The 13,899-nt window shown below is 35.7% G+C and overlaps 1 protein-coding gene across 1 annotated transcript in view; it reads right to left on the minus strand.

Moving 5' to 3' along the window:
- Nucleotides 1-13,899, minus strand: part of fbxl17 (F-box and leucine-rich repeat protein 17) — a 267,757-nt gene that overhangs the window by 75,110 nt on the left and 178,748 nt on the right. The window contains exon 10 of the mRNA XM_016253937.1: nucleotides 8,855-8,931. Within this exon, the coding sequence (XP_016109423.1) occupies nucleotides 8,855-8,931 (77 nt within the window). The remainder of the gene's footprint in view (nucleotides 1-8,854; nucleotides 8,932-13,899) is intronic.

Below are 13,899 nucleotides of genomic sequence, written 5' to 3' on the forward strand. Positions count from 1 at the left end.
TTTACTCTACTCACACTACATTGTTTGGAAGGTAATGGTACTTTTGCTTGAGTATATTTTTTCAGTACTCTTTCCACCACTGATTATGAGCATGCAATTAAGTCTGTGATGAAACTGCATCATGAGTACCATGTTTGCCACCAGGGCAAGGCTATTAGCGTTAACTAAAACTAAACAAAAAAAAAATATTTTGTTCCATATATGACTTCTAAATGAGATGTCTCTGTATGAAGTCAGTCAGTTCCTACAGTGAATTAAATGGTGAATGCGAAAGTCTCTGTCATCTCGTTTTGTGCGCCAAATATATTTCTATTGTAAAAAATAATTATAATTGTACAATAGTAACATAATTGACATTTGACAAAGCTGAAGGGATTACCTTGTTTTATTCATGTGTACCTCAGTATTTTAACTAATTGTCGAAGCAGAATGAAAGAACAAAGAGTACTGATTAATTGGTGAAATAATCGTCGATTAATCGACGTAACAATCGATTATCAAAATAATTGTTTGTTGCAGCCCTATTCACAAGATTTTAGGAGTCAAAATCGTATAATCTGACACGGTGACTCTCTGAACCACCCTTAAAAAATTAATTGCATGCGTTAACGCATTAATTTTGACAGCAGTAATTATAATAATAATTAATTAATTAAAAACGTACACCTTAACTGTAATAGCTTGTGTATTAAGATGTTTTAAAATGACGGGTAAACATGTTTTTGTAAGGCACTTTTGTATGCATTAGTTATAAATAAACTTTTAATGACACGGTTCACATCAAAAACTTAAAAAAATGAGCATCTAATGAATGGAGCCAATCATCTGTGAGGTCAGAACCTCTCGACCCGCTGTCATCTCACAGAGCGCTGCAGTCGTAACGATTAAACCTCATTCAACTAACGCAGGTGGAATGTTTGCCGTGCGTCACTGCGAACATAAAAACAGCTCTTAATGGAGGCAGAAAGAGAGGCTCTTCGGCGTGTGGTAGTGCTTCAGAAGCGCTCTAGCGAGTGAACGTCACAGAAAATCATTATCGCTGCACTCCATCTCTTTGGATCTGCTGATTAAAAGCAGAAAAACACGGCAGAACGAGAAGAGTATACGAGCGACGGCTTCAACAAACTCCTTTAATACAAATAATCAATGCTACAGAGGCATTTTTCACTTTTGCAAGAGCAAGTCATCGCTACACTGCAAAGCAGGGGTTAAAGCAAAAAAATAAATCCTGAGCCTGAACTTTTTTCTGGGGGTTGCGGGGTGGACACATACACAGGGTTATTTGGCAAACAAAAAAAGAAACTAACTAGTAACGTATCTAGCCTCATTAGCCCTTGACATGCTCAGACTACAGATTATAGAGGGATATTTGAAACAGCAATACCAAGTTTACTCACTACAATATGGTGCAAACACATGTAACATTTAGGATGCTTTTGAGATCAAGTTTCGCTGGTTAGCTTTGTCCTCGACATGTCCGAGATTACCTACAATCTAAAACATGACATTTCTGAAATTGCTTTGTTCAAAAGAAATAATGGTAAATTAAATACTAGGAAATGAATATAAAATAGGAAATATACAAAGACAGTTTACTACACAAAACTACAGTTCGGTTCAATTAACAACAACAGAAACATTCAAATGGTACAACGGTTGGCGCAAGCTACATTAAAGTGATTATTAATTTTTGAATATGGTTATTTTTCTTACAAAAAACGCATCTATTCGCTACAGGAGGCCTTTGTTCACCCCCCGGAGCCGTGTGAGACACTTTTTTTTTTTTTTTTTGGAGGGCGCTTTTTATTTAACTTCTTTCGGACTGATGCATGCAACACCCGCTGAGTGCCATTAAACAAGCTTGAAAGATCAAAGACAATTTTTTATATAACTCCGACTGGATTCGTCTGAAAGAAGAAAGTCATATACACCTAGGATGACTTGAGGGTGAGTAATTTATGGGCTAAATTTCATTTTTGGGTGAACTAACCCTTTAAAGTCACGTTTACTGAAAAATGAGTCAAAATGAAGCAAATTTACGCTTAAAACAAGAAAATAATATTTGCCACTTGGGTCATAAAATAATCTTAATTCAAAGAGAAAACAAGATTATTTTTCTGACCTCAATGGCAGGTATTTTTTTCTTGTTTTATGCAAAAATTCAATACATTTTGAATAATATCTCAGAAAAAAATCATTTTGTTTCTACAGTAAGTGTATCTTGATTTAGTAAGAGTTCATTTAAGTGTATTGCCACATGAGCTTCACAGGCTACTTCATGGCAAAGATTATACATTAAAAATATAGTAGAACACAAAATACAAATACAAACATAAATACATTAATAAGAACAATTATTAAGCAAAGCATTACACAGACATTTCTATAAAATATATTTTAAATGTACTTTTGAAAGTAATTGTAAAAGTTATTCTGGGTCATCTTGATTTAGTCATTTTTACTGGAAAACAAGACAAATATATTGAGTACAAATCTCTCTCTTTTTTTCACTGTAAAATAAAAAAACAGGAATGTCACAACAATAATCGTTGTTTACCGCTCAAGTGTTTTTGTCTTGTTCTCTTGTACTGGAAAACAAGACAAAAATACTGAGGAAGAAAATATTTTTTTGCAGTGTAAAATAAACAAAACAGGAATTAATTACAGGAACGTTACGACAAAAATGGCTATTAATTATTATTAATATTATTTATTAGTAGTAGTAATTTTTGCTCTTGTAATAACTATAAATGTTGATTAATAGAATGCATTGCAAAAGAAACAAAATGCATTAAGATAAATCTCTGATTCAATATGAGCAGATGCAATACGAGTTTTCTCTCGATTTAACTTGAAACACAACATTGGTTTAAGTTTAATTGAACAGAGGACAACGTTTGTCCCCTCTTTCTTGAATTTGGAGGCATTTTTGCTCTTTTTTTTGCCCTCCAGCACCTGTAATTTCCAACCTCGGCTGGAGATTTAAATGAGCGGCTCAAACCTCAAATCTTCCTAAAAATACTGAGTAATAAAATATTTTTTTGCAGTGTAATTTTTATATATATATATATATATATATATATATATTGTTGATTATTACTCACGATATTGTAATAATGATTATCAATGCTGACTAATAGAATGCATAAAAATGGTTAATGCTGGAAAAAAATATAAATCTTTGATGCAACGTGACTCTTTTCATTTCATTTTCACATTTCACTTAAATCGCAACACGTGTAATAGATTTAGTGTAATTGTGCATGGGACCATTTCTGCTCCTTTTTCTTGAATTTGGAGGCATTTTTGCTGCATTTTTTGCCCCAAGCACAACTGGAGATTTAAACGAGAGGCTCAAACCGGCCAAGAACGCGAAAGCAAAAATCAACCTCGTATTATCCAACTGATCAAGAGCGGCGCAGGAAATCCACCAATCACTCCATTAGCAGCAGGACGCGGGAGATCGGTGTGTTTAGCGGCCCTCAGAGGAGCGCTGGTGTTGGATCGGGTGTCCCAACATTCATCTTCTTTAAACGCTCGGATATTCGGGGCGCATTCCAGGCCATCATTAGCGTTGGGTTTTGATGTCGCGGTCATTCATCAAGGTCCGAGGGGTCGTGATTACCGTCGCTACGAGTTCTGCTGACGTTAAACAAATGCTGCAAGGAGTTCGGAGCGATTCGGCACATTACTGCGCCACTTAAGTGTGATTATCTCAAGTGGGCTGAAATACATTAGCGGGGTATCAGACTTCCCGTGAGGAACGCACGTGATCCGGAGAATCCAGAGAACGCAGTTTTTAGTGCAACTCAACACTATAAACACGGCCGGTGAAATACATACGACCAGGGTGTGAACTACGGGGGAGCTCGGCTCCCCTTAATAAGACATGGGCTCCCTTGAAAACGTGATTTGTGAAATTTTGGTCTCAAAAAATATTGACAATGTGTTATTTTGACGTGCAATTTCAGTTTTGTGTAATGTGATCATCGTGGATTATTACGTGTAAAATTGCAAAAATATCATTCATTCATGCATGACGGCGATTTAAACCTAATTCACGTCAATAAAGATAACTGTACATGCTGTTCTTGTCATGAGCATCAAGGTGTGGGGCGCTGCGGTGCAAATTCCACTCATGTTTAGTACATGTTAACTCAAAGATTCGTAGAAAAAATATAAACGTTGGACTCTGTGGTCGATTCTGTGTTAAGGTAAGGCATGTTATTCGCAATTATGTGTTGTGGCTGGGTTGTTATAGGTCTGCGTGACTCTCGATGTCGTAGGCCTAACTGAACGGAGGAATTATGGTATTCTTCTGTAGCCTGAAGACGAGTAACTTTAACCGTTGTTCATGTGAACTCAAAGACAGCCTGATGCTTTGTTTATAGACTATTTGTGGGTGGCTGTTTGTTGTTTCACCTATCAATTCGTGTCGATAAAGTATAATAGGGTAAATCCTGTATAGTGATTTATCCTATATAGTGCTTGCATAAAGCAAGTAGTGCATACACTTGTAGCTGTTATTTATCTTTGTAAGTCATTGTAAGCCCTCTTTTGAGGCACGCGGGGGGTTGTAAAAAAAAAAAGAAAAAAGTGGGCTCCCCCAAAGTCCACGGTATAGTTCGAACACTGCATACGACAGCATGTCTTTGCATTAACAATAACATCTGCTAGTGGACTCACTGCAGCATGTATTAGCAGGGTTGGGAGGGTTACTTTTAAAATGTATTCCATTACAGTTACAAACTACTTCATTAAAAAAGTATTCAGTAACGTAATCCAATTACCACAATATAAAAGTAACTTAGATTACTTTTGGATTACTTCAAGTTACATATGTTAATAAGTCAAAAAAGCAATATCTAAGTACTTTTATTTAACTATGACTTTAAAATTAAAACTAATAAAAACTATAGTAAAAACTATAAAAAATCTTCTCGTTTCACCATCTAGATATTACAACCCGTATATTTATATAAAAGGCTATGCAGACATCTAGTGGCGATACAGTTTTATTTTTATTTTTTTAACATGCACAAGTAAAAATAAATATAGTTTATACACAACATTAAAAAATTTACACCATATACATATGGTACAAATCACTAGCAAACACTACATTTTAGCTAACGATGATTTCCATGCTAGTCGGACTCGTATCTGCAAATGTTCAAGCTGTTTTGAGTAGCCTTTGTTAAAGCAAGAGTCAATGTTATTTCCTTTATCCTTTTTGAAAACAAAATAACTGTGAAAATTCCAGACATTAAAACGTTTTTCACAGCAGGAAGCATCGCGATTAATTTACTGTAGCAGCGTCTCATCCCGCGTTTGAGGAGAATAATTGTAGACGGGTGTAATTTGCGCACGCACCAGCAGATGGCTCACGCGAGTCAACATGAGTGTCAACAGAACCAGGAACTGAAGCAGCAGCGCTAAATATAAAGCGTTATGTCACTTTAAAATTAAAACTAATAAAAACTATAGTAAAAACTATAAAAAATCTTCTCGTTTCACCATCTAGATATTACAACCCGTATATTTATATAAAAGGCTATGCAGACATCTAGTGGCGATACAGTTTTATTTTTATTTTTTTAACATGCACAAGTAAAAATAAATATAGTTTATACACAACATTAAAAAATTTACACCATATACATATGGTACAAATCACTAGCAAACACTACATTTTAGCTAACGATGATTTCCATGCTAGTCGGACTCGTATCTGCAAATGTTCAAGCTGTTTTGAGTAGCCTTTGTTAAAGCAAGAGTCAATGTTATTTCCTTTATCCTTTTTGAAAACAAAATAACTGTGAAAATTCCAGACATTAAAACGTTTTTCACAGCAGGAAGCATCGCGATTAATTTACTGTAGCAGCGTCTCATCCCGCGTTTGAGGAGAATAATTTCGTCTCGTTTCACCATCTAGATATTACAACCCGTATATTTATATAAAAGGCTATGCAGACATCTAGTGGCGATACAGTTTTATTTTTATTTTTTTAACATGCACAAGTAAAAATAAATATAGTTTATACACAACATTAAAACATTTACACCATATACATATGGTACAAATCACTAGCAAACACTACATTTTAGCTAACGATGATTTCCATGCTAGTCGGACTCGTATCTGCAAATGTTCAAGCTGTTTTGAGTAGCCTTTGTTAAAGCAAGAGTCAATGTTATTTCCTTTATCCTTTTTGAAAACAAAATAACTGTGAAAATTCCAGACATTAAAACGTTTTTCACAGCAGGAAGCATCGCGATTAATTTACTGTAGCAGCGTCTCATCCCGCGTTTGAGGAGAATAATTGTAGACGGGTGTAATTTGCGCACGCACCAGCAGATGGCTCACGCGAGTCAACATGAGTGTCAACAGAACCAGGAACTGAAGCAGCAGCGCTAAATATAAAGCGTTATGTCAAAATACTCATTTATTTAATTTGAAATGAAACAAATGTAATCCTGATAGTATTCCCACTTTTTACAAAATGTAACCGTAATCTGAAAACTTAGTTTTCTGATGTAACTGTATCCGATTATAGTTACTAGATTTTTGTATCCCGATTACGTAACGCCGTTACATGTATTCCGTTACTCCCCAACCCTGTGTATAAGACAGTGTTAATCACTGATTTCAGGGCGTTTTAAGGCTTTAGAGGTTGAAGAAGCATCACACGTGTGCGTCCTTCAGTCACTTTAACTCACTGCTGCCAAAGAAACACTAAAGTGACTTTCAGAGACGCGGCTCGTTTCAGCCAAAACCTGCAGAGATGAAGCGAGGATGTGTCCGAGATGACCGCTGGACACTAACACAGCGTCCTAACTAGTGCTAGTTCATTACAGGCCGATGCGGATCTACAAGCATTCTAATATGCTGCCTAAGAAACGTATTTGTGCTGTTTAATACTTACACAGAGAAATCAATACTTGTATTCATCAAGGATGCAATAAATTGATCAAAAGTGACAGTACAGACATCATTTGCTGAAAATACAGCTGTGCATCACAGAAATACATTACAGTTTAACAGATATTCACATAGAAAAAATATATTTTAAACTGTAATAATATTTCACATTTTGTATTGTATTTTTGATTAAATAAATGCAGCCTTGGCGAGCAGAAGAGACTTCTTTCAAAGATACATATATTTATTTATTCACACATATCTGGAGAGCACCTATTGGTGATGACCAAAGTATATAATGAAATGTAATGACATTCAAATAAAATGTATGTGAAACTCCTGAAATTAAATAAGACTTACTTTATTTTTAATATTCACTCATAATTCAAAATAAAATAATAAACAAACAAATAAAAGCCTGCTGCTTCACCATGAGATTAGACAAAAGTTTTAGGATTTTGAAAAAAAAAATAAAATGTAAAAATAATAATAATAATAATAATAATAATAAAATAAATAAAAAATATAAAAGCCTGTTGCTTTGCCTTTACAATAGGCTGTTAAAATAAATAAAATAAAATAAAATGAAAAAATAAAATAAAATAAAATAGTAAAAGCTTGCAGCCTTATCAGTAGGTAATAGTTCTAGGATTCTGAAAACTAATCTATAATAAGAAATCAAATAAATTAAAAAAGCCTGCAGCTTTCCCATTACAGCAGGCAAACACTTATGATTTTAAATAAAATAAAATACATTTAAAAGCAATGTAAATAACTACTGCTTCACCATGACAGTAGGTAGGCCTGAAAGGTAAAATAGACTCATAAGTAACTCTACATGGGCGTTTCGTCCAGTACATCCATCGGTCAGGTTATTTATGTCATTACGTCTCGCTGCTTCACCCGCTGACCGTAAGTGGCACAGCTGCATGTAATGACGTCTAATGCTTCTGGACTGGTGCTGCTTTTCTCCGCGCTGGTGTCCATGGGAAAGACGAAGCCAGTCATGTGGTCAGTGTTTGGGCAGGAGCTCAACACAAACCTGACCCCAAAATCTACAGCTGAAGGCTTTTCCACTTAAAAACACTGAAGCAAATCTCTGTGTTCCTGTCGTTCGGTGGGAGGAGAGCGGCTAATAAAAGCCAAATGTGTTTTCATTACTCTGAGCTGAAGAACAAGCACAAGAACGGCTCCTCAGAGGAGTTTTGCCCCGTCATGCAGTTACTTACATCTAACATTACGTCTGGCAGTGCGTAGCTATTGTTTGCTCGGCGTAATCGCTCAGCTCTGTCCTTCAGTCTCAGCAGGCAGTAATTAGCCAAAGCACGGCGTGATTCAGCGTATGAACACATGCAGCTGTCGCGGGATCAGAGGCTTTATCTGCTATCATTACTGCATGATCTGGACCACATACTGCTGGAGCTCAAGCATGGCACTGACAACACGCATTAATACGGCTTCAATGGACTGAACGCACAGAAACACACTGCAGACATGAGATACAGACACAGAAGCTCGACTAACACACGGCACGAGCGATACAAACAGAGTGGAAGACCAATCTGAGAGAGACATTTAAAAATGTAAAACTGGACATATATAGAAAGTTGTACGATTTATTTCAAATACATAAATAAAAATATAATTAAATAAAATGTAAAAGCCTGCTGCTTCACAATGACAGCAGGCAAAGCTTTAGGATTTTGAATAAAAAAATAAATAAATAAAATGTAAGTTTTAGGAATTTGAAAAATAAATAAAATAAAATAACTACTACTTCACCATGGCCTAAAAGTGAAAACGGTGTAAGAAGACTAAAGGTTAAAATGTAATGTCCGTTCTAGCGCCTCCTGTAGCTGTAACAGGACATCCAGCTTCAGCGGCCTGAAGTGTTCATGTTTCGGTCCGCATCCAAACTCATCTCAGTCTTACCGTGATCTGTGATCTTGCAGGACACCAGATAGAGCTCCTTCAGACTCCGACCCTCCTTAGCGATGATCTCCACACACCTACCAACACACAGCAGAGAGACGGACAGGGTCAAAGGTCAGGAAAGGTCTAGGGTCATCCGCAGATGCTCAGATCAGCGGCTCGTTAATCAAAGCAGGTGTAATTCCATCACCTGAGCGTAATTACATCACACTCTCCTGAAACCCAATCATTAAATGTGACTCGCCGCCGGCCCTTTCTTCTCCACTGACCCCGTATCTGCACCTCAAAAGCGTTTGGGAAGAAAATTAATAATTTAAGTGAATCGACTCTGATTAAAAACTAAAAGGGCTTTCAGATGGGAAAAGCCTCCGTGCTAAAACTACTAATGCCACGACTTCAAAGACGCGTCAGTGGGATGTGATATTGCTGCATGCATGATGGAGAAGAATCACAGCAACCCCTGTATGAACAGACCGGACTGTTTGACCCTATTAACCTTTAGTGCAGCATTCATCCTCCGGAGAGAAGCCTTCAGATCTACAGCTGATACAAAATCTGTTCATGAAGTGATGGGAAAAGCGCCTTCGGAATCAGTGGAGATCAACTGACAACCCATGACGAGGTCCTGAATCACATTTGCATTCATGCATTTGACAGACGCTCACATCCAAAGCAATGATGCATGCAGGAAAGCTTGGTTTACAGAGAACGTACACATATTCAACACACAAGACGCATTACAAGAGTGAACAGAAACATTAAGAGAAAATCCAAAATACAAGACTGATTTCATCAATTTGTGCATCTCTGGGAATAGGGGCACTTATTCACAAAAGTACTGTATTTGCATGTGCTTTAAAGCCTTGCCGGTTAAACATTTCATTCACAAGCTGTTCTGACATGCGACATGCATACACCTGAAGCTCGCGCACACTAAAAATCCTGTCAAGCAGCGCCTGATTACCGGACTGAGTTATCTTTCGCATCCGATTGCGCTAATACTGTCAAAAACACACAAGGTTTACATATAAACACAGTTGGTTATGTCCAAATTCAAAGTAAACACTTGAGAGAGAAACGGATGCGTGTAGGTCTTAAAGTGACAGCAGTCTAATAGCACTAAACATGCTGCTGCTCGTCATTAAAGGGAAAGTTCACCCAAAAATTTTATTTCTGTCATTACTTACTCACTCACATGTTGTACCACACCTACAGTGACACTTGAAAGTTTGTGAACCCCTTACAGAATCTATGAAAATGTGAGTAATTTTAACAAAATGAGAGATCATACAAAATGCATGTTATTTTTTATTTAGTACTGTCCTGAGTAACATATTTTACATAAAATATGTTTACATTTAGTCCACAAGACAACAAAATAGCTGAAATTATTTTCAAGAGCCTTTTGAACAGCATGAAGATGTCCAATTTTTTCTTATTTTGTAGAAATATATATTTTTTCCATCTAGTACTGCCCTTCGGAAGCAGCAAAAGATACTTGCATGTTTCCCGGAAGACAAATTAAGTACAGTTTACCCTGATCTTCAAATTCAAAAAGTTTTTGATTAAAGGCTCTTAATGCATCGTGTTTCCTTCTGGCGCATCAGTGAATGTTTGAACCTTTTTTAATAGTTGTGTTTGAGTCCCTCAATTGTCCTCAGTGTGAAAAGATGGATCTCAAAATCATACAGTCACTGCTGGAAAGGGTTCAAATATGCTGGAAAACTGAAGAATCTGCAGGACACGGAGGATTTTTCTGAAGAACAATGCTCAGTTTAACTGTTCAGAACAAACAAGGGACTCATGAACAACCATCACAAAACAAAAAACAGTCGTGGATCATCCAGGTATCCAGGTATTAAGAACTTTTGAACTGGGTAATTTTAATAATTTCCTCCATTTTTTGTCTTGTGGACTAAATGTAAACATCTTTCATGTAAAATATCTTACTCAGGACAGTACTAAATAAAAAGTAACATGCATTTTGTAGTTTTACTTGATCTTAGTGCTGCGTTTGATACTATAGATCATGACATACTCGTAGATCGATTACAAAACTATACAGGTATTCAAGGGCAGGCTTTAAGATGGTTTAGATCCTACCTGTCCGATCGCTACCACCTTGTTCATTTAAACGGGGAGTCATCTCAATTATCACCAGTAAAACATGGAGTGCCACAAGGATCTGTCCTAGGTCCTCTGCTATTTTCGATATACATGTTGCCCCTTGGTAATATTATTAGAAAATACGGGATTAGATTCCACTGTTATGCTGATGATACTCAACTATATATCTCAACAAGACCAGATGAAACGTCTAGATTATCTAAGCTAACAGAGGGATTGACATCGCGTGGTAACTAGGATTTACACAAGCTTCAGTCTGGATCCAGAACACCTGAGAAGAGATGATGCAACCCCTCAGAGGACCTCTGATGATGCCAACCCTGAAACAACTTACAGAACTACCACTAAATATTGTAGAAACTTAATTTGCTGTAAAGTTGCTTTGCAACGATTTGTATCGTGAAAAGCGCTATACAAACAAACTTGACTTGAATTTTGTATGATCTCTCTTATTTTGTTAAAATTACTCACATTTTCACAGATTCTGCGAGGGGTTCACAAACTTTCTAGTGACACTGTATATTAATTTATTTCTAGTGCTGAGCACAAAAGAAGATATTTTGAAGAATGTGTGTAATTCAAACAGTTGCTGGTCTTTGAATTATTCAAAATAACGTCTATGTTCAACAGAAGAAAAAAACTTGAGAGTGAGTAGATGATGACAGAATTGTCATTTTTGGCTGAACTATCCCTTTAATATTAACAAAACAACAAAACACAGAGAAACATCCCTCACTGCTCTTGACTGAAGAACTTTAATACGGTTGCTTTAATAAGAATCAATGTATAATGTATAAAGTGTATATAGTGTTTTATTTTTATATGTGTTCATTCAGTTTCTGTACCTGAAAATAAAGCACTGTTTGGTTTATTTATTTTGTTACCTTATTGTTTTTAAAGTAGCGAAATTAGTTTGGCTGTACTGCTCAGACAACTTGCAAAATAGTAAAACCAACATAACCAAGATTCGTGATAAAATCGTGAATCGAGAAACTGAACTCCCCTTATACACAAAATAGACGTTTCCTACGACATACTGCATTACTAAATACAAAGAGGACATCAATTATAAAATCTAATAAAAACAAATAAATAGATGGTAAAAGCAAACAAAGAAACTTGCAAAAGCATGCAAAGTTTTAGGACTTTGATGAAATACAATTTGATAAAATTAAAGACTGCGGCTTCACGGTGGCAAAGTGTTATGATTTTGAAAAATAAATAAATAAAGGGGAAAAACAAAGAAATAAAATGATGTACACAACTGTTGCTTCATGACATATAGGCAAAGCTGTATTTATGTATTTATTTCTGCAGGTTTGGGTCACTGTATGTCATCTAGTATCATTTCTTGAATTAGATTTGATTTTGTGTTCATTTCAGTTAAAGCTTTAGTAATTTTGTTGTGCACTTTTGTCTTTTTTTAATTTTAGTATTTGCTGTTTTTAAACGCCTTTATAGTTTTTATTAATGATTTCAGTGTGCGTTTGAGTTATTTTAGTACATCAAGTTAAACCAAAAGAAAATGAGAAATATAAATGATTTCAGTTTTATTTCAGTCAACATTTATTTTATTTCAAGTATTGGTTTTAGCTTTGGTGAACTGTGATATAGCGATGCAGCTTTTATCTTACTGTAGGCTGATCGTCTGAAATCACTCATTATAGAGGTTCGCCCTCGGCTTCCTCTCCTCACTAATTCCTCTTCCTGCGTCGCCGCGGCAACCATGACTCAAGGCCGTGATGTCCAATAAAGGGACATTAAAGTAGTTTCCATGACGACAAAGACACTCCACAGTCAGCCAATTAGGCTGAGAGCAGCGGCGGGCGGGCGAGGGACGGTCAGACAGAGAGAGAGAGACTTCGACTGGCCGCAACAATCAGGACAGACGTGTAAAAACAGGCTGGAGCGGATAATCAAACTGATGATGAAGATGATGAAGATGCATCTTCATCAGGGCTCAAACACGCCTCCGCGGCGTTTGTGTGTCATTAGCGTGTTTACTTTAATCAGAGCGGCTGATTGCTGACTGACAGGATTGGGAATCAAAGTCCAGCTCTTGGAAAGAGACACGACGCAATGGAAACAAGGCACTCTTATGATTAACAAAAGTTAATTTTGTTTATATTTATATCAAAACAATGTGATTATGATGATTCGACAGCTGCATTTACTAGCAGATCTGACTCTAATCATGTCAACTGAAGTCAATCACCTTCACTAACTCACCAGTAACGCCTGTAAGCACAGTCACCGTTAACCAAATACACACACAAACCACTTACACTGTGTCTGATCTGCTCTGTGTTTTTCAGTCTCTCCAAGCTTGTTGATTTAAGCTCGTTTTTCTTCCGTTCAAATGACCACAAAACCAGAGTTATTATAGTTAACTACAACTAAAACCAAAACAATGTTACTAATGTTACAAACTGTTACTAATTAACATTAACAGAAATAAAATAAAAATGTAAACTTATTTTATTTCAGCTAGTTGCCAAAGCAACATTTCTCAATTTAACATTTTAGTTTAGTTTATGTAAATAACTAAAACAAAAAAAAATAAAAAATACTACTAAACAAATACTAAAAATGACAAAAACACAAATTACTAAAACTGTAACTAAAATTAAAATAAAAAAGGAAAATACAAAATAATTCAAAATATTAATAAACACTATTAAAGTATCTCAAAGATACTAAAATAACATTGAACACAACACCTTCATCTCTTACCATATTCATGACAGCTCTAGCGTTTATTTATTTACATATATATTAAGTTTAATTAAATTAATAAATATAAATATAAATAAATATAATTACATAAATATAAATAAACAAATTAAGAGACATGATTAATGAATAAATTACTATATATATATATATATATATTATATATATATTTAACTTTTTATTAA

This window comes from Sinocyclocheilus grahami, unplaced genomic scaffold (genome assembly GCF_001515645.1).
Source record: "Sinocyclocheilus grahami isolate Dianchi unplaced genomic scaffold, SAMN03320097.WGS_v1.1 scaffold1213.1, whole genome shotgun sequence".
NCBI classification, from domain to species: Eukaryota; Metazoa; Chordata; class Actinopteri; order Cypriniformes; family Cyprinidae; genus Sinocyclocheilus; species Sinocyclocheilus grahami.